The sequence below is a fragment of the Dermacentor variabilis genome, chromosome 9, assembly GCF_050947875.1.
Source record: "Dermacentor variabilis isolate Ectoservices chromosome 9, ASM5094787v1, whole genome shotgun sequence".
Lineage (NCBI taxonomy): Eukaryota > Metazoa > Arthropoda > Arachnida > Ixodida > Ixodidae > Dermacentor > Dermacentor variabilis.
Genome location: NC_134576.1, coordinates 82091594 through 82108353, shown reverse-complemented (window position 1 = coordinate 82108353; position 16760 = coordinate 82091594). Strand labels below are relative to the sequence as shown.

At 46.5% G+C, this 16760-nt stretch overlaps 1 protein-coding gene and 1 long non-coding RNA gene across 2 annotated transcripts in view; one reads left to right on the top strand and one right to left on the bottom strand.

The window, feature by feature from the left end:
- The window catches only part of LOC142557018 (uncharacterized), a 202683-nt gene that overhangs the window by 40075 nt on the left and 145848 nt on the right, over positions 1-16760 (top strand). The gene's annotated exons all lie outside the window — the stretch shown is intronic.
- LOC142557017 (uncharacterized) overlaps positions 1-16760 on the bottom strand; it is a 164198-nt gene that overhangs the window by 5439 nt on the left and 141999 nt on the right. Inside the window, exons 2-7 of the mRNA XM_075668554.1 lie at positions 13491-13571; positions 11227-11275; positions 6638-6690; positions 4434-4508; positions 1123-1191; positions 120-248 (exon numbers count right to left, since the gene is read on the bottom strand). Of these exons, the coding sequence (XP_075524669.1) occupies positions 120-248; positions 1123-1191; positions 4434-4508; positions 6638-6690; positions 11227-11275; positions 13491-13571 (456 nt within the window). The remainder of the gene's footprint in view (positions 1-119; positions 249-1122; positions 1192-4433; positions 4509-6637; positions 6691-11226; positions 11276-13490; positions 13572-16760) is intronic.

Sequence of the window (16760 nt, the reverse complement as noted above, 5' to 3'; positions counted from 1 at the left end):
AGGACAGATATAGTGAATTGCAAAAAGAACAGTAAAAATAAAATGACGATACGCGCGGTTAAAGACTGTGAACAACGGAAACAACACCGGAAGTCACGTGACTATCTCAGAGGACTTGCCCGTTTGATCCGGCGAATCTCCTTGATGGAGACGTCCTCGGTCTCGCCCACTAACCGATAGCAGGTCTCGTCTATGTGGCTGTTTGTAGAGGCGAACTCCTTTGGGCCGCTGAAGCCGCAGCAGTCCAGCTGGAGGCAGAGCAATAAGAAGGTCACGGGTTCGGCACAGCGCGCGATGCTCGCACCAACGAGCATTTACATAGCTCTGTTCCAAGTCTAGTTTGCGTCACCGACACAACGTCGCGATGTGCTAATGGTCGCACTAACAAATCGGATTTTCGTCATAGACAGAATATATATATATATATATATATATATATATATATATATATATATATATATATATATATATATATATATATATATATATATATATATATATAGCCTCTTCGTACGAATCCTTAATTCGCTCCGTAATTTCCCTATTTTCGATTATCCGAAAAACAGAAACAAGTGTGACATCTGCTCGTACACTTCAGTAGTGCATCTTCATTTTTTGCACCGTTCAGCGGGGCTTTTTTTTCTTTATTACCATCTACTGTCGAGTGAAAGAAAATACAAGGGACAGTTGTAAATCGAACCCCCTCGTATTTTGTCAGAACCTGTAATTTTTTCATGCTTTGTAGTGTCTTGTACTAATCTGCCGTTTTCTTCGACAGAGGAAGTTATTCTCAATACGATATGGAGCCGTTCACGTCTAGTGCTCCGCGCGCTTCCCAACTAACGCCCTGCTTCAACTGTTGATGTAGAACTCCGAGGTTAAGGCAGAGTAGGACTGAAACCACTAAACAGAGTCAATTCCTTCTCCCCTGACTTTCTTTCTTGCCAAACCTACGATCTCTTGCGGCGCTTCGGCTAGACAGTGACTACGGGGCGTGGGGAATTTCGTTAATCTGAATCGATTAATGCGCCGTCACTGATTAGATAACGATACATTTGGCTGTCACGTAAACACGAAACGAGCGAAAACCAGTGGTACGTGTCAAACCCCTGGTGCCCTTACCCTGTCCTGGATGAAGTTTTTTGTCGGCTCGTTCACCTCTATCCAGCCGGACTTTAAGATGTCCACCATCTGCGACAGGAAAAAAAAAAAATAATGAATTAGACGGGTGCGACGTCAAGTATTGAAATGCTTCTCACGTCACGCGCTTGCGACGTAGAGGAGAGATCGCCATTTTCCAATTCAAAGGTCGTGTGTAGGAAACTCGTTGGCACAGAACTATCACTTTAAAAGTCGTCAAGTCTCAAAAGTCCCCCAATTTACTGGGCTTTAGCGAGCGGCAGAGCGTGCCCCCCTCCCCTTCCGCAAAAGTTAACCACCCGCGGGCACAAGGAGTCGATGACAAACTAAGTATGCTGCATACTATATGTAAATGGAAAAAGAGAAATAATAAAATAGCATGGGGCAATGAAAAAGGCCAGACACACAAGAGTTGTTTGCGCCATCTGCAATTATGCGTGAAAACCCACTTGCGTAGTTGTCCATCTTACTAAGTACCACTGCAGGCCCTCCACACTGCTACCGCCGCAAAGCGTGAGCCGATGGAGGGGCTTTAAGTATCGCCTTCAGTCACAATCACTGTGGCCACGGGGTACACGTTGTGTACGCGCCTCACGTTTACCATTTGAACACAATAAAGGGAAGGAAAAAAATGTTTCCGGCTGAACCCATCTCGCGACGCCTGTCGACGTTATAATGCGACTAGCACTGAAGCAATGTAGCGCTGCACGCCGACGCCCGAACGCGTCATGTGTGAGCCCTGTGCTGCAGGCGGGCTCCTCTTCAGCGCTTCCCTTTGGACACGCTGCGCCGCCTAGAGGCACGCGAGTAAAGTTACTCGCGAAGTGCCCCCTCCTTTTGCGTGGCCTCCGAGATTTCACCGGTGGCGCGCCGGTGCGTGCTCACGCTGAGAATTAATTCCTCGCTCAGCGCGGGCATTCGAGGTGTAGCGATATATAACACCAACCTGAACTGCCTGATTGGGTAACTGTGATCGATGGCTTGGTTGTATTCAATAAATTTTAATCCTGTTGTATCATCAAAGACAGGCTGACTCGTTTTTAACGATTTCATACTCTGTTTTGTTTTACTGAAACTGGCAATAAAGAAGAAAAATAAAAGAAGCGTTCTTGGCGCAGCGTGCTAGCACGTTGGGCTACTTTGAAACATCCAGTGTTCCTCCGGTGCTGTGGTCGTCCCAGCAAGAGGTATTACCATCAGCTTTAGGACTGACCACCCAACGACATCTACATCTGCGGAACTAGCTGCTCTTCGCGCTGCACTTTGTTTCGTCAATCGGGAACCACCTCGACAATGGTCAATTTTCAGTGACTCAAAGGCAGCCCTACAATCTATGCTATCAGCTCTGCGTCGCGGGCCATTCGAACAGCTCGTGCTCGATATTAGATGCCTCCTTCATATATCACATGAGAAAGGACATCACGTGACGTTTCAGTGGCTGCCAAGTCACTGCGGCGTCATAGGAAATGAAGACGCCGATAAAGCCGCTCGGACAGCTCTTGAAGACACACAGGAAGAGGCCATACCACTTTCACGGTCCGACGCAGCCAGAAGCCTTCAAGTGCTTGCACGGGAGATCACGCTCTCTCTATGGTGCACACCAAGCAGCCAGACCAACCGCAGCAATCATCAACACGACCTGCCCTCATTGATGCATCTGTGTATGCCAACTGGACTCCGCCGAAGTGAGGCCACCCTGCTTTATCGCTTATGGCTAGGGGTGGCCTTCACGAAATCCTACTCGTTTCGCATTGGAATGGCCGACAACGCTCTCTGCAATGCCTGTCTTTGCGAGGAGACGCTGGAACACATTCTGTGCGACTGTCCTGAATATAATGTTCAGAGACAGTCCATGGCGTCCGTTCTAGCGCACCTGGACAATAGACCATTGTCAGTTGCAACCATTTTCACATATCGCCGACAGAAGACATCGCAGCTGAAGGCGACGCAGGGACTACTTCGGTTTATGAAGGATACGGGCTTGGACAAGCGGCTGTGACAGTGATGTCGCGTACCGCGCAAGAGTGACGGACTGTAACTGACGATGTGTTTGCTGTGTTATGTGCTCTCTCTCTCTCTCTCCTCCTCCCATCTTTCATCCCCCCCATCCCTCTCCCATGTGTAGGGTAGCAAACCGGTTACGCTACACTGGTTAACCTCCCTGCCTTCCTTCTCCACTTTTTCCTTCCTTCCTTGATTGATGAATCTCTTCGGCAAAGTTTCGGTTTCGCCAAGCACCAGATATATCTGAAGGTTCTTTTTTGTTTGTTTTTCATTTTTTTTAGTTCAGGAGCCGCGTACAGAAGCAATATGACAGAAATACACAATATGGCTGAACTCGGTTTAGAATGCTAGTCATTTAAAACCGCGGACCTTGGGATGTGGCTAAGCCGCAACCTCTAATGACCCACTACGGCTTCATTTGAATTCAAATGTGCCAAGAAGTAATAAACAGCACAACTTTAGTGAAGACATTACCATGTTCGACGTGTCTCATTTCTTCCGCAATGGGGAAGGAACAGTTTATCCTTTCTCGGGCAATGCACGCTGGCAATATTTAACTTCAACGCGTGCTTTTAGAAGATTATTACACTAATTTTATGAAACACATTCGACATAGCTAACTGTGCATTAAACAAGATCTAATTACTCTAATTAAGAGGGCTCATAGCAGATGCCGAAAAGAAGATCCCTCAAAACTTTCATTTGATGTAGTCCACATCACACTGCAATGAAATTAAACTTTGATACATTTACGCTCAGTCTATCGCAATTCGTGTATGAATGGTGGGGGGGGGGGGGGGGGTGTTATGCAGTGCCGAAGACGTCGCTGCTAAAATCAAATGGAATTTGTATGGATCCGTCAGCCAAATGCGTCCGTCATATTATTGGCATCATGGATAGGCAAACTTTTTTCAATATATGGATCTCTTAGAAACTACGTTTCGGACTACACTATCTATAGCCTGCAGTAGGCTGCACTGTCCAAGCAATAATGCACTGCCCAAGCAATAAGAGTCCAGGAGAACTTAAACAAATTACTAAATGCATGAGCTTGGCAACAGTTGAAGGTGTAAGAAAAAGAAAGCACTTCCCCGTGACAACTGGATGTATAAAACTATAGGAAAAATTTGGAGTGAAACTCTTCGTAGGAATTTTATTCTGGTGGGTGTCAGCAGCGCGTCGCGTGTTGCGCTCTAACAAGCTGAAAGTCAACCTAATCATCAACACAATCATCATAATAAGCACAATGAGCATAATAATCAAGACGCGGCAACCACTCTAGGCCTCACCTTTATCTTGAGTATGCTGAGTGCAACGATGCCGCCTATCTCCGCCGCCACCATGACAACGGCGAGGAACAGGAACTGGAAATAAACAGCCGAAGAAGTACACAGGAAATAAGATGTCTGAAAAAAAAATAACAACTGCTGCACCGCTTATAATGCGAAGCAGTGACGTGACAGTTGTCGCAATATTACGTGCAGTAAGCCTTGCACTGTTTCGTGAGGTATCGGTTGGAGCGAACGCTCGGAGACTGCGAACGAGGAATCCCATTTCGGGACAAAGTTTGGCCAATTATGACTCCACTCCCAGCAGTAGTATTCCTTCGCGCGAGTAACGAATCCCTGGTGGTGATCCTTGCCGACAACGGGTTCACATGATTTCATTTCGACTGGCTGGCTTACGCGTGGGCTGCCAGAGCGCGGTGCAAGAAAAATCACTTTAACCGACTTCTCAAGTAACCGGGCTCGATATTGCCCAGGCGCCGTACTCTTTTCTTTCTGCGGCATCGTTGGAGTGGCTGAGACGTAGCGTCTCCGACTGGCACTCCGCGGGTGTCGAGTTCGCATTCACGTGGGGCAGACGTGACCTGATTTCTTTATCAAATTTTGACAAAGCACTTTGGGGATTCGAGCGACGGACACTGGTGCCCGTGAGAACGAACAGTGAAATGATTACGTAACAGCCGTCACTGTAAAACGAAATTTCCTGTAGCCCGCACCTTAGAAGCTTTAATTTCCACCTAAGAAGCTGTATCTCGGGAGTTTCCATTTATATACGGTGGGGTCGGTGAAATACTTTTACTCGGTGTTTAGCCGTATTCTCCAGTAAGCACGTATGGGCATAGTAGAAAAAGAAGAGTGCTGGGCAGTGTTAAGTGGAATACCGATGCATTTGGCCAGAAATTTCGAGGACGTATTTCTCGACAGTAGTGATATAAACATAAGGTTTCTGCTGAATATGTATAAATCTGCATTTATTTATTTATTTATTTATTTATTTATTTACAATTGGTTTAGGCACTAATATAATCTTGCATGACGGTGCTAAAGGCAGAAACACTCTGCCTGACGTGTAGGCCCTGCCACAGGTATACTGCTCAACAGATCGGCGGCATATGCACAAAACAGAAAACGTGCTTTAGTTTTCATAGCCGACGCGTACAGCGAGTACAAAGTAAACACAATATATAATTTCTTTATCCCTTTATTGCTGATTTTTGCCAACAGAGAACCCACCAGAACTCACTTTTTTTTCTTTCTTTCTTTCTTTCTTTCTTTCTTTGGTTTTTTTTTTTTTTTTTTTTTTTTTTTTTACTAAGTTTGTTTCTAAACACCTCCGGCCGACACTGAATGATAGGAAGCGAGTGTCATTTGTTGGTAGAGAGCAGGAACTTGGGACGACGAAGAAGTTTTGCGCGCGACTCGCCTTATTCCCTCGTGGGTACGTGTCACGTGTTGAAGGCGACAACAATTTTGAGAGCACGGTCAGAGGAGACAGACCGACGCAAGGTCTCCCGCTGCAGTATTGTCACACACGTGATGTAGAGAAAACGAAATGTACGCCTATAGTTTGGATATGACGACAGCTGCCTGGAGAAATTCCAAACGAAGCCATGGGTACCTTGAAGTGAAGACCACTTCCAGTTTCTCTGCCTGGTGTTTCCCCCTTATTGCTCAAAATGCATCCGCAGAAATTTGTTTTCATTTTTGTTCTTTATGCTTATTCTCGATCCGCTTTGCACATTTAATGTAAAAACGGAAACATTTTTTAAAGTATTTATACGTATATGTCTTCATTGAAGGGTTAGTACCACAGTTCGTTTACTACCAATGTTCGGCGTCGGTATCGCAAGTAGAACACGTGCCAAGTGAATAATCGGAATTTATGAAACTCTCTAGCTGGATAATATCACACTGCCACCTCCGTGGAAGTGGCAACCTCGTCTTCAAGTAATCTAGATAATGTGTGAAAACCGTGCTATGTGGCGAAGGAGCTCTTTAATAACTGTTTCCGCTAATAAGAAAAAAAATCGCTTCGTATGTCACACTTTTGTCGTATAGATGTTGTCACGTGGTTCGCGTGACTCGAATGGTGTAGAACTTTGTGGAAGGCATGCGGGTCCCAATATTCCTGTTCTTTCGTAGTCTCCCATTACGGGGTTTCACATTCATTTGAGCAGAGACAGTCGCAGTTGGCGACACCGACTCACCAGTTTCATTCCGAGGCCTCCCTTCTTGTAAGACCCGATCCAGCCACACATTCCTGCAGGACGAAGCAGGTGACACTTGTTGGTCTCTGCAGGCGTTAAGCAATGATGCCGAGCAAACACCGTGGCATTTTTTTTTTCAGAATGGCACATTGCAAAAACAAGCAATGTGGACCCAGGTATAATGGGCTCGAGCACGCATTATCTGGTTTCAATAGAGTTCACGACTACCTAATTTAAAAAAGTTAATCATTGAAAATTGCGCGTGAGGCGGCTTTTGTACTGAATGTCTCTACGCATTTACCTGCACTGACAAAGTATGGCTTTTTGTCATTTATTGACAAAACGTTGGAGTCCTCACCGACACAGGTATAAAAGTGTCTTTGAGGATGTCAAACTTGTATCGAACATTGTATTTCTCTCGTTCTATATCTCTATCTGTCTTTCTTTCATTCTTTCGTTCGTTTCTTTCTTTCTTTCCTTCCTTCTTTCTTACATTCTTTCCTTTTTCATTCGTTCTTTCTGTCCTTCTGTTTTTTCTTTCGTTCATTCTTTCTTTTGTTCTTTTTTTCTGTTTATATTTTGTGCTTTCATTCTTTTTATCTTTCGTTCTTTGTTTCATTCTATCATATTTTTCTTTATTTATTTATTTCTTTCTTTATTTCAGTCCACTTTCGCGCGACAAGATCTCCCCAAAAGTATTCGACTCTGCCTCAGTCTAGGTTCACGCCCACGCAGGCTGTGCCGGATATTTAACAATTTCACTACTGTATATAATACTCCACAGGTCTGGACCAGGGAAAATTTGAGAGCTGTCTCATAGGTTACCAAAGTCTAATTATTCTTTTTTTTTTCCTTTTAGCCAAGGGCAAACAATAAGAGCACTTTTATAGGTGGCATTTTGTGACCAGCCGTTCGTGACAACAATATGTTAATCAACTAAGCACTTTCTGAGCTGTAGGACGGCGCGTACACCGAATAAATTTACCCGTGCGCACCTTTGTCCATGAGTCAGGAAACTCAGTGTCCTATATTTCTTTAAACTTATTCGTTTCTCTTGCGCCTCTCTCCTTCTCTCTTTCTCTTCCCAGTTCCCTTCCCCACGCAGAGTAGCATGTTAGCGACGTCTATATGCCGACTAAAATCTCTGCCTTTCATTAAAGGGCTCTCTCTCTCTCTCTCTCTCTACTGCACATGGAGATCTTGATGATCAAACATTCATATACTATGTAGGACAAGTGAATGCATCTTCTATTGAAGTGTTCTGGTCGATGTGTACGAATAATTTTTTTTTCTTTAAGTTTGAACAGCGTCAACTGGCAGGTCTAATCCTTCGGTGGACTAATCGGCACCAACTGACGCCACCGTGGGAGGCACATCCTCAGCTGGTCGTTCTCCTGCCAGGGCGCGTGGACGTGCGATGAGTGATACGCAAATCGAACCGTGGCTGAGCTCTTGCGTCGCTCCGTTTTGCGTGGACGTTGCACTCCGCACGACGCCCGGCGATACGCCGGCCGGGGTTGAAACACGCCGCCACGACACTGTAACCACGCGCGCCCAAGAGTATACGCGTTTGGCAATCAACCGCCACCAGACTTACTCACGGTCCAACTGCCGGCTGTGCGCGACGCGCGAACTCCTCGATGAACCTCCAGACACTTCACGAATGACGATATACACCGACAGCCAAGAGCGCGTGTTATTGACGATTTCTCGAGACTCCGCTTTTCCTATAGTTGTCGACACTTTACCGGCTTTGTTGATGTCGCGGGGCCCGCTTTTAGTGATTATCGATTTAGTTTAGTTATTGATCGGCGGTTTAAACTGGACCATAGGTCAACATCAACTGCCGCAGGAGTTGTTGCTATCCGGGAGGCACGTCGGTTTCTCTCCGAGGAGCCTCCTCGCGCGTGGACGATATTCTGCGATTCCAAGCCAGCTCTTCAAAACGATTGACTGTGTCCTCAGACGGGGTTCGAATTATTCAATGGCTATAGAAATTACAGAGCGTCTCGACCACGCAAATAGAAATGCCCACTATGTGACCTTTCAGTGGATACCTTCACACTGTGGTGTGATAGGGAACGGACCGGTAGACGCTGAAGCGAAAACTGCTTTAAATAATGCTCTTCAAGTACGCATTCCTTTCTCACGAAAAGACACAAACGCCCTACTTCGTCGCGTAATACACGTACGTTGGAACACTGGACCCAACCAGATCGACGACACAAGCAAGTACACAAATGGGACAAAGAAATGAAATTTCGTAAGCCTCACAAGCTCAAAAGAAGCCAAACGAGCATGGTGCACCAGATTCACCTTGGTGTCGCATTCACCAACCGTTATAGACAGCTCATAGGTTGTAGTGATACTAACCCCAAATGTGCATACTGTGAGGTACCAGAAACACTTGATCATATATTTTGAGTGTGTCCCGCGCAAGTGCAAGAACTGCAGCAACTGGTCTCTTCCATTGCAAACGTCGACAAGAGGCCGCTATCAGATGAGTTTCTTTTAGGTTCTTGGCCTAATTCAAACAGCGCAGCCTTGATAACTGCCGCTACAGCTTTTCTCCAAGCCACTGGGATGGATGCACGGCTTTAGTGTTGCCACAACGCTGTGAACTTGTGTATACGCATCTGTTCCTCGTAACATCACCCTCACTCATCAGCCCTTTCCCTCCCCGTCCTTTTTCCCCAGTGTAGAGTAGCAGGCCAGAGCGAGTTATAGCTCAGAACGACCTCTCTGCTTTTCTGTAAATAAATCTTTCTCTCTCTCCCTCTCTCTTTCTCTTGATCCGGATATTTAGTCCTCATTTTGTTCTTACTGATATGACTTTTGCTTAGGAGCAAAGAAAACTAATCTACCCACCCTTAGCGCTCTTAGAACAGGGCATATCTTTTTTAAACAATTGTTTAAGGAAAGGATACCTTTAAGTATTGTCGCTTGAGTGAGCAGTAAAGTGCTATGTGAAGTTACAGGTTGTGTGGCAGCGTGTTTATTTTTTTCTGCTGACTTTTCGTTCTCTCATGTAGTATTCTACTCACGTGCATACGCACAGTCATTCGTTTTTCACGTTCAATCTTTTTACCGAATGAACTCTCAGTTCTCAGCCAGCATTCGTGTCAACGTGCCAGATTTCTTCGTCTCACTCTATAAGGCGCGCTGAAACTTCAACACGACATTTTCGACATCTCATTGTTTCTTTCTCTCTTTTTTTGTGCGGTAAATGTAGTTCGACACCCTCGAAACTCTATAAAAAATAGTGGCAAGCTGATCAGTTTGGATTTCGGTCCCAGGAGGTGAACACGTCATGACGTCATGCTACGCTTGCTCATTTCGTACCTGAGATCACTGCTGATGTCATTTGTGAACGTAACCATGTATGGAGGAATTGCACGGCCGTCTTGTTCGCGTTTTTATGAGCAATGTCACCATACCTAGCCTTATTGCTACACGGCGTCACTAAATTTACCTGCATGTTATGACGTCACAATAATGTCGCCGACGCCAATTCTGGAATTTCGAGACCAACTCTAACGGCAAAATTTACTATCTTATGTTTCTCAAACTCCATGCTTGTTAAGAAGCGTCTGGTACTAAGTTCATACAGTTTCTAGAGTACGGGTCAATGCTTCTTTATACATAAAGATTCATTCTATACTATAGGTCAAACTGCCGAATCCATTGCAATACTGAATGACGTTCACCCTATGGTAATCACAGAAATACGCATTCGGAGAAAATTAAGAAATTGTGGCGGTCACGCCACCTTGATCGCAAGAGACTGCGGGGACGCAATAACCGTGAGGGCTGTCAACTACTTGCTGATAAAAAAAAAAAAGTGGCAGCTTCGCCAGAAAGGCGAAGCATCGATTGCGACAGCAAATGAGCGGACAGCTATACGAAGTAAGCAGAGTAGCTTTATTCGCCGTATAAACTTGCAAACCTTCGCTTACTAACCGAATTAACGAGGATGGTGTCACGCTCTTACAAGACAACATGAACACATCTCACTCGATGACCGCGGAAACTCGCTGTCAAAACGCTGTAGTGAGGAAGCGCGGCCTCAGCAGCGAGCGAGTTCACCTTCGTGCTACGTGTCGCATTAACGCTAAGTCGCGAAAACACAGGTCGCGGCGGGCTCTGTCCCCATCGCAGATGTCTTTCAAGATACAGCCGCCCGGACGGGCGCGCGCGGCCACCCAGGCAGCCGGTAGTAGAACACGTCTCCACTCCCCTACCCTCCCACCGGCGCCTTGCTCGCGACGGAAGACGGCGTGCTTCCGCTCTCGCGCACGCGAGATTGAGCCGCGTTCGCCGGCTCACCCTCGCACGTTCTCACTCGCATATAGCGCACACGGCGCTCGGCGATCACTTTATCGCCCTTGGACTTTGCACGCAACCTCACGGCGACGCCGGAGGCAGAAATGCGCCTGGAGGGTACATGTAATTGCTATCGCAATGAAAAGTACTGGTTTTTCAATGTAAATAAACTCAAACTCAGACAGGCAACTTTAGAAACGCAGAAACCTTGAAATACAGAGCACTCCAATCATTGTTTCCCGACCCTACAACGCTTGGTTACGCACCTGTCAGAAACCAGGCTGCACCGACTCCCAAGTGAACGTAGGTGAACACCTGAAAAAAGAGAGCATACAAGACTGGATTACTCGAGGAGACAAGGGTCTGTCAAATGCATACTATCCCGCGAATATTTAGAGTCGTATAGTTTTTCGGCAACCAGTGACAAATCAGACATATCGTGCAAGCTGTTGATCGAGTTTTTTCTCGCGTGCAGAGTTCTCGTGTCCGTATTCAAAGTGTAAGAAGAACCCCAATCCGGCTGAGCATTTCGGATGGGCAACTGAAGTGCTACAGGAGCAATCGATTCGACAGTAATCCGTGGAAGCTAAAAAAAAAAAGAGAGAGAGAGGACGCATCTGCAGTATAATCAGGAAATGGAAACATGAAACAGGGCGGAAACGCCGTTATACCGCATGGAGGTATGCTGCAACACTAGAAGACGTAGTGGTGACATCTTTTGAGAATGTGCCAATGTGTTTAACAGGAAAGCACGCGGTAACCGTTTCGTAAAATGTCAGCGTAATGCGCCAAGAAATGCGATGCGCTACTTTTGCAGTCAATTAAAAGCGGATAATGACTGACTGTATTCCGGTTATGTGGTGGCGAAAACACGTCAACAGCGATGTATCATCCCAAAGATGTCCTTTATTTTTTTGCAATTTCGCGCTCTCTTTCTTTTACTTTTGAGGAGGAGAGATGTGCGAAACAAGAAAAATAGTTTTGTTTTCGCACATTGCGGTTAATTGCCTAACTTATCGCAAGATATTGGCAACTTCGATGATGTTGATTACGTGAGCAGTTATTCCAATATAAAGGTGGGTGCTATATGGGTGCTACAAAGGTAGGTGGCTATAGCACGAGTACTGTGCGTGTAAATCTGAAATAGAAGTCAGCAACTTGGCGAACCACCACAGGGTTCATTCCTACACAGGCGAAAATGTGTCCGCTTGTGTACATTAAATTAATTAAATTATGGGGTTTTACGCGCCCAAACCACTTTGTGATTATGATGCACTTCGTATAGGGGGACTCCGGAAATTTGGACCACCTGGGGTTCTTTAACGTGCACCTAAATCTAAGTACACGGATGTCTTTGCATTTCGCCCCCACCGAAATACACGGCCGCCTTGTCTACATTGCATTGGGGTCGGGCGAATGCATACCGAAAAGAAAAAAGAAGACAATGGCAATGAAAGAAAGCACGTGAAAGCACAATTTCTGAGGCCGGATTTATTGATTTATTTTTTGTCGAGAACGGTGCAGGAAAATGTACTTAACCAATAGCATAACCTTAAAAAGCAATCGCTCTTGTGAACGTATAACTTCTTATCCCCCCTCACCCCTTCAAAAATATTTTTCTTAATTATAGGTACACGTTATCACAATTTACCAAGACGTTCGCTTTTAATGAAAGTAGCAGCCGCGTTAACTAACAGTGCAGTGAAAGTTCAGAAATATGCTAGCAGTGTATGGATCTGTACATCAGCAGGTGAGTGCTGCCTTGAACTTCTGTTCTACTGCAGACGTCTAGCTTTCGTATGGTAAACGTAGAACTAGGTGTAGTCGGCGCCACGGCAGCGTGCTATGATACCATTCAAATTCATTTTTAAAAATATCGCCTTTCAATGTATTCGGAAACGTATCTTATAGAAATCGAAATGCATTCGCCCTCTGAAGCTCTCAACGCGTTCAAACCGAGCGTGCGCCTGATTTGCCGGGTTGCTGGTGCCCGTAACCCTATATCGACGCCGCTCTTTCCTTGAAAGGCAAGTGGGAAGCGAGATTCTGGTACGGAATTACTACGCGAATGCAAAGCAAGGCGCGGCCCGCAAGAAGACACATAGAAATGCTGTAAGCGCAGTTTGAGGGACTAGTTTGTTTATGGTTATGGCAATTCTCTTCCCTCATCATGAACCGACTAAAGCCTTTCAACATGTCCTTCTGAAGCAGGCGTGACGGTACACATTTTGCCAGCAAATTTCTTTGGCGCATGACCCTCCCTGAAGTGGAAGAATATGGTGACGATACTAAATAATAATAGCAGCAAGTTATGATAATGATGATAACAAAAGAAAGAAAAAAACAAAAATTAAGTTCCTTACACCACAGTTGCCCTTCTGTCCGCCAAGGACTACAGCTCGTAACATTCTTCGCTGAAACTCTCGTCGTAAAATTGGTTTGCTGTATAATGCGTCGATACAAACTAAGGGCAGCTCCAGAGTTGATCCCTCTCTCTGACAGCGTCGCAGGACGTCGGCGCGACACTCACCAGGACGCCGTCGAGGAACCTCCGGTTTTCCGTGGTGGCCAGGATCCAGAGCATGTAGCCGAGCACCACGACGCCCATGAACTGCGAGTGGGTGAAAACACGCGTGGCATTGTTTACAATAGCACCAAGCTGACGCGCAGACGACGACTTAAAAAAAAAAGGCAAACATTTTCAGGCAACCGTCGAAAACCAAGGAAGTTGTAAGTTGACGTGTTCTCGTTCCTATAGCGCATTATACGGAAGGACACGTGACACACTCAGGGTGAAAAGTTACTATAGGAGCAGTTATCTCGTTGGGCTAGTTGGTGAAACGTAGATAAGACAACCACCGCAAAGGGCGCAAGTTAACGAGCACACACAGCTCAAGTACAAACACCACCAAGACGACCGCCATCTTGTGGCAGTCGTCTTGGTGGTGTTTGTACTTCAGGCGTGTATGCTCGTTAACTTGTGCCCCTTTTCAAGCAGTCGCGAGACACTTGCCCCCCCCCCCTCCCCTCCTCCCAAATCCACCCCCTGCATTCGAAAGTTTATCTTGTCTTGAAGCCAACGCTTGCCTTGGCCTAACTGACGACTGCCGCGAATATGCCGAAGGAATGGCGACGAGCGCCTTGGGCCCCTTTATGCCAGGCATCTTTTAGATCGAGTTCAAGCACGGGCTTCAAGTTAAGTCGCATTTATGAGTGCGGTGTTATTGTCGCAAAGAGGTGTTGCAGGTACTCCCCATTTTGGTATACGTGACGGGAGCTGTTGCGATGGACGGAGTGCTTCTCTGGCGCACGTTGCTAGGCTGACCCCGATGGTCTGAACTTTCTGGCCCAACGCGTCGTGGGTTTAGTGACACGATGTACAGAACTCCGGCATCTGGATGAGCGTCCCCCGCTCCCTTTCCCACTGCACCCCCCCCCCCCACTAGAATCTCGGGATGCTTGCGACTCAGCGGGTGAACGTATGCTGGGGATCATGAAAAGAACTCATTGTTGTTTTCCGGAGTTGCAGCGCTCCCCATGGAAGCCGCAACTTATAAAACAACGTTCGTTCTCGAAAGCAAAGTACGTCAAGCTTTCTTTTTGTTCTTTCAAATCTTCTCTGTGCCGAGCATCGGTTGCTCCATCTCGTTATCTAGTTCCCTTAAGTACTAGAACATAGCAAAAGAAAGACAGAAAGAAAGAAACATATACAGGCGTGGTCTTGCACAAAACGAAACTATAGCGTGGAAACGGTATAGAAGCCGCTATGAGGTCGGACAAGGAAGACCTTGAGGAAGACTCAGAGCATCTCACCCGAGCCGCGACGTATGACAAGGGTGCGTGCGCACTGGGTAACGCAAAAAAAAAAAAAAAAGAAGAAGGAAAAGAAAGGAAAGCCCGCGACGAGACAACTTTCAAAGACGGCGGGCAAACAGAGCGAGCCCTTGTTGTTCGAGGGCCCGTAAGATCACTTCCCCCTTCCCCGAGGGTTCTTCCGTGAGCGCGGCACCTCGCTTTCGTTTTCGTTCTCGCGTTCATTGCCGAGCCCGCGCTCGACTTCCCCCATCGCGACGCGGTCGGGCTGCTTCCCTTCTCCCTCCCCCCTTTTACTCTTGCGGAGCCACTCCCCCCTCGCCACATCCTCATCGACGGCGCGGGGCGAGCGACGAGCACAGGGCAAGGACGCGCGCGGTTGCGCTCATGTGAGCTGCGCCGCGGAATAAACGGCATAAAAAAAAAAAAACGGCTGCGGCGCGCACTTCGGGTCACCAGAGATTTAGAGAGCTTTCACGCGGATTTTGAACGTAATTCTTTTTAATTGCCCGCGACAGGATAGCACGGTTCTACTCAATTCAAGCTTCTAGGACGGGGGGGGGGGGGGGGGGCGACACCTAGCCAAAAAGCTGTCGCAATAGCTTGACGAGGATAGCCAGAGTCAGCTGCATGACAGCAGAACTTGCACTATGATAGCATGCAGTAGCAGTTCTTAACACAGGGAGTAGGATATTCGAGCTAGATTACTCGAAGAGGAGGTCATTTTTTTTCCCGCAAGGAATTGTCATGCACAACAGCCTATTATTAACAAGAAAATTTCAATTAATGGACAACTAACAATTTTAAGGCCATAATAACCCATTGGTTTCCATGTTATACCCACCCACTCATGTAACATCCCAGCCCTGGGATCCTCTTCATCATCAGCAGCAGCAGCAGCCTAGTTACGCCCACTGCAGGGCAAAGGCCTCTCCCATACTTCTCCAACTACCCCGGTCATGTACTAATTGTGGCCATGTTGTCCCTGCAAACGTCTTAATGTCATCCGCCCACCTAACTTTCTGCCGCCCCCTGCTACGCATCCCTTCCCTTGGAATCCAGTCCGTAACCCTTAGTGACCATCGGTTATCTTCCCTCCTCATTACATGTCCGGCCCATGCCCATTTCTTTTTCTTGATTTCAACTAAGATGTCGTTTACCCGCGTTTGTTGCCTCACCCAATCTGCTCTTTTCTTATCCCTTAACGTCACACCCATCATTCTTCTTTCCATAGCTCGTTGCGTCGTCCTCAATTTCAGCAGAACCCTTTTCGTAAGTCTCCAGGTTTCTGCCCCATATGTGAGTACTGGTAACACACAGCTGTTATACACTTTCATTTTGAGGGATAGTGGCAACCTGCTGTTCATGATTTGAGAATGCCTGCCAAACGCACCCCAGCCCATTCTTATTCTTCTGGTTATTTCAGTCTCATGATCCGGATCCGTGGTCACTACCTGCCCTAAGTAGATGTAGTCCCTTACCCCTTCCAGTGCTTCGCTACCTATCGTAAACTGCTGTTCTCTTCCGAGCCTGTTAAACATAACTTTAGTTTTCTGCAGATTAATTTTCAGACCCACCCTTCTGCTTTGCCTCTCCAGGTCAGTGAGCATGCATTGCAATTGGTCTCCTGAGTTATTAAGCAAGGCAATATCATCAGCGAATCGCAAGTTGCTAAGGTATTCTCCATCAACTTTTATCCCCAATTCTTCCCACTCCAGGCCTCTGAATACCTCCTGTAAACATGCTGTGAATAGCATTGGAGATATCGTATCTCCCTGTCTGACGCCTTTCTTTATAGGGATTTTGTTGCTTTCTTTGTGGAGGACTACGGTGGCTGTGGAGCCGCTATAGATATCTTCCAGTATCTTTACATATGGCTCATCTACACCCTGATTCCGTAATGCCTCCATGACTGCTGAGGTTTCGACTGAATCAAACGCTTTCTCGTAATCAATGAAAGCTATATATAACGGTTGGTTATATTCTG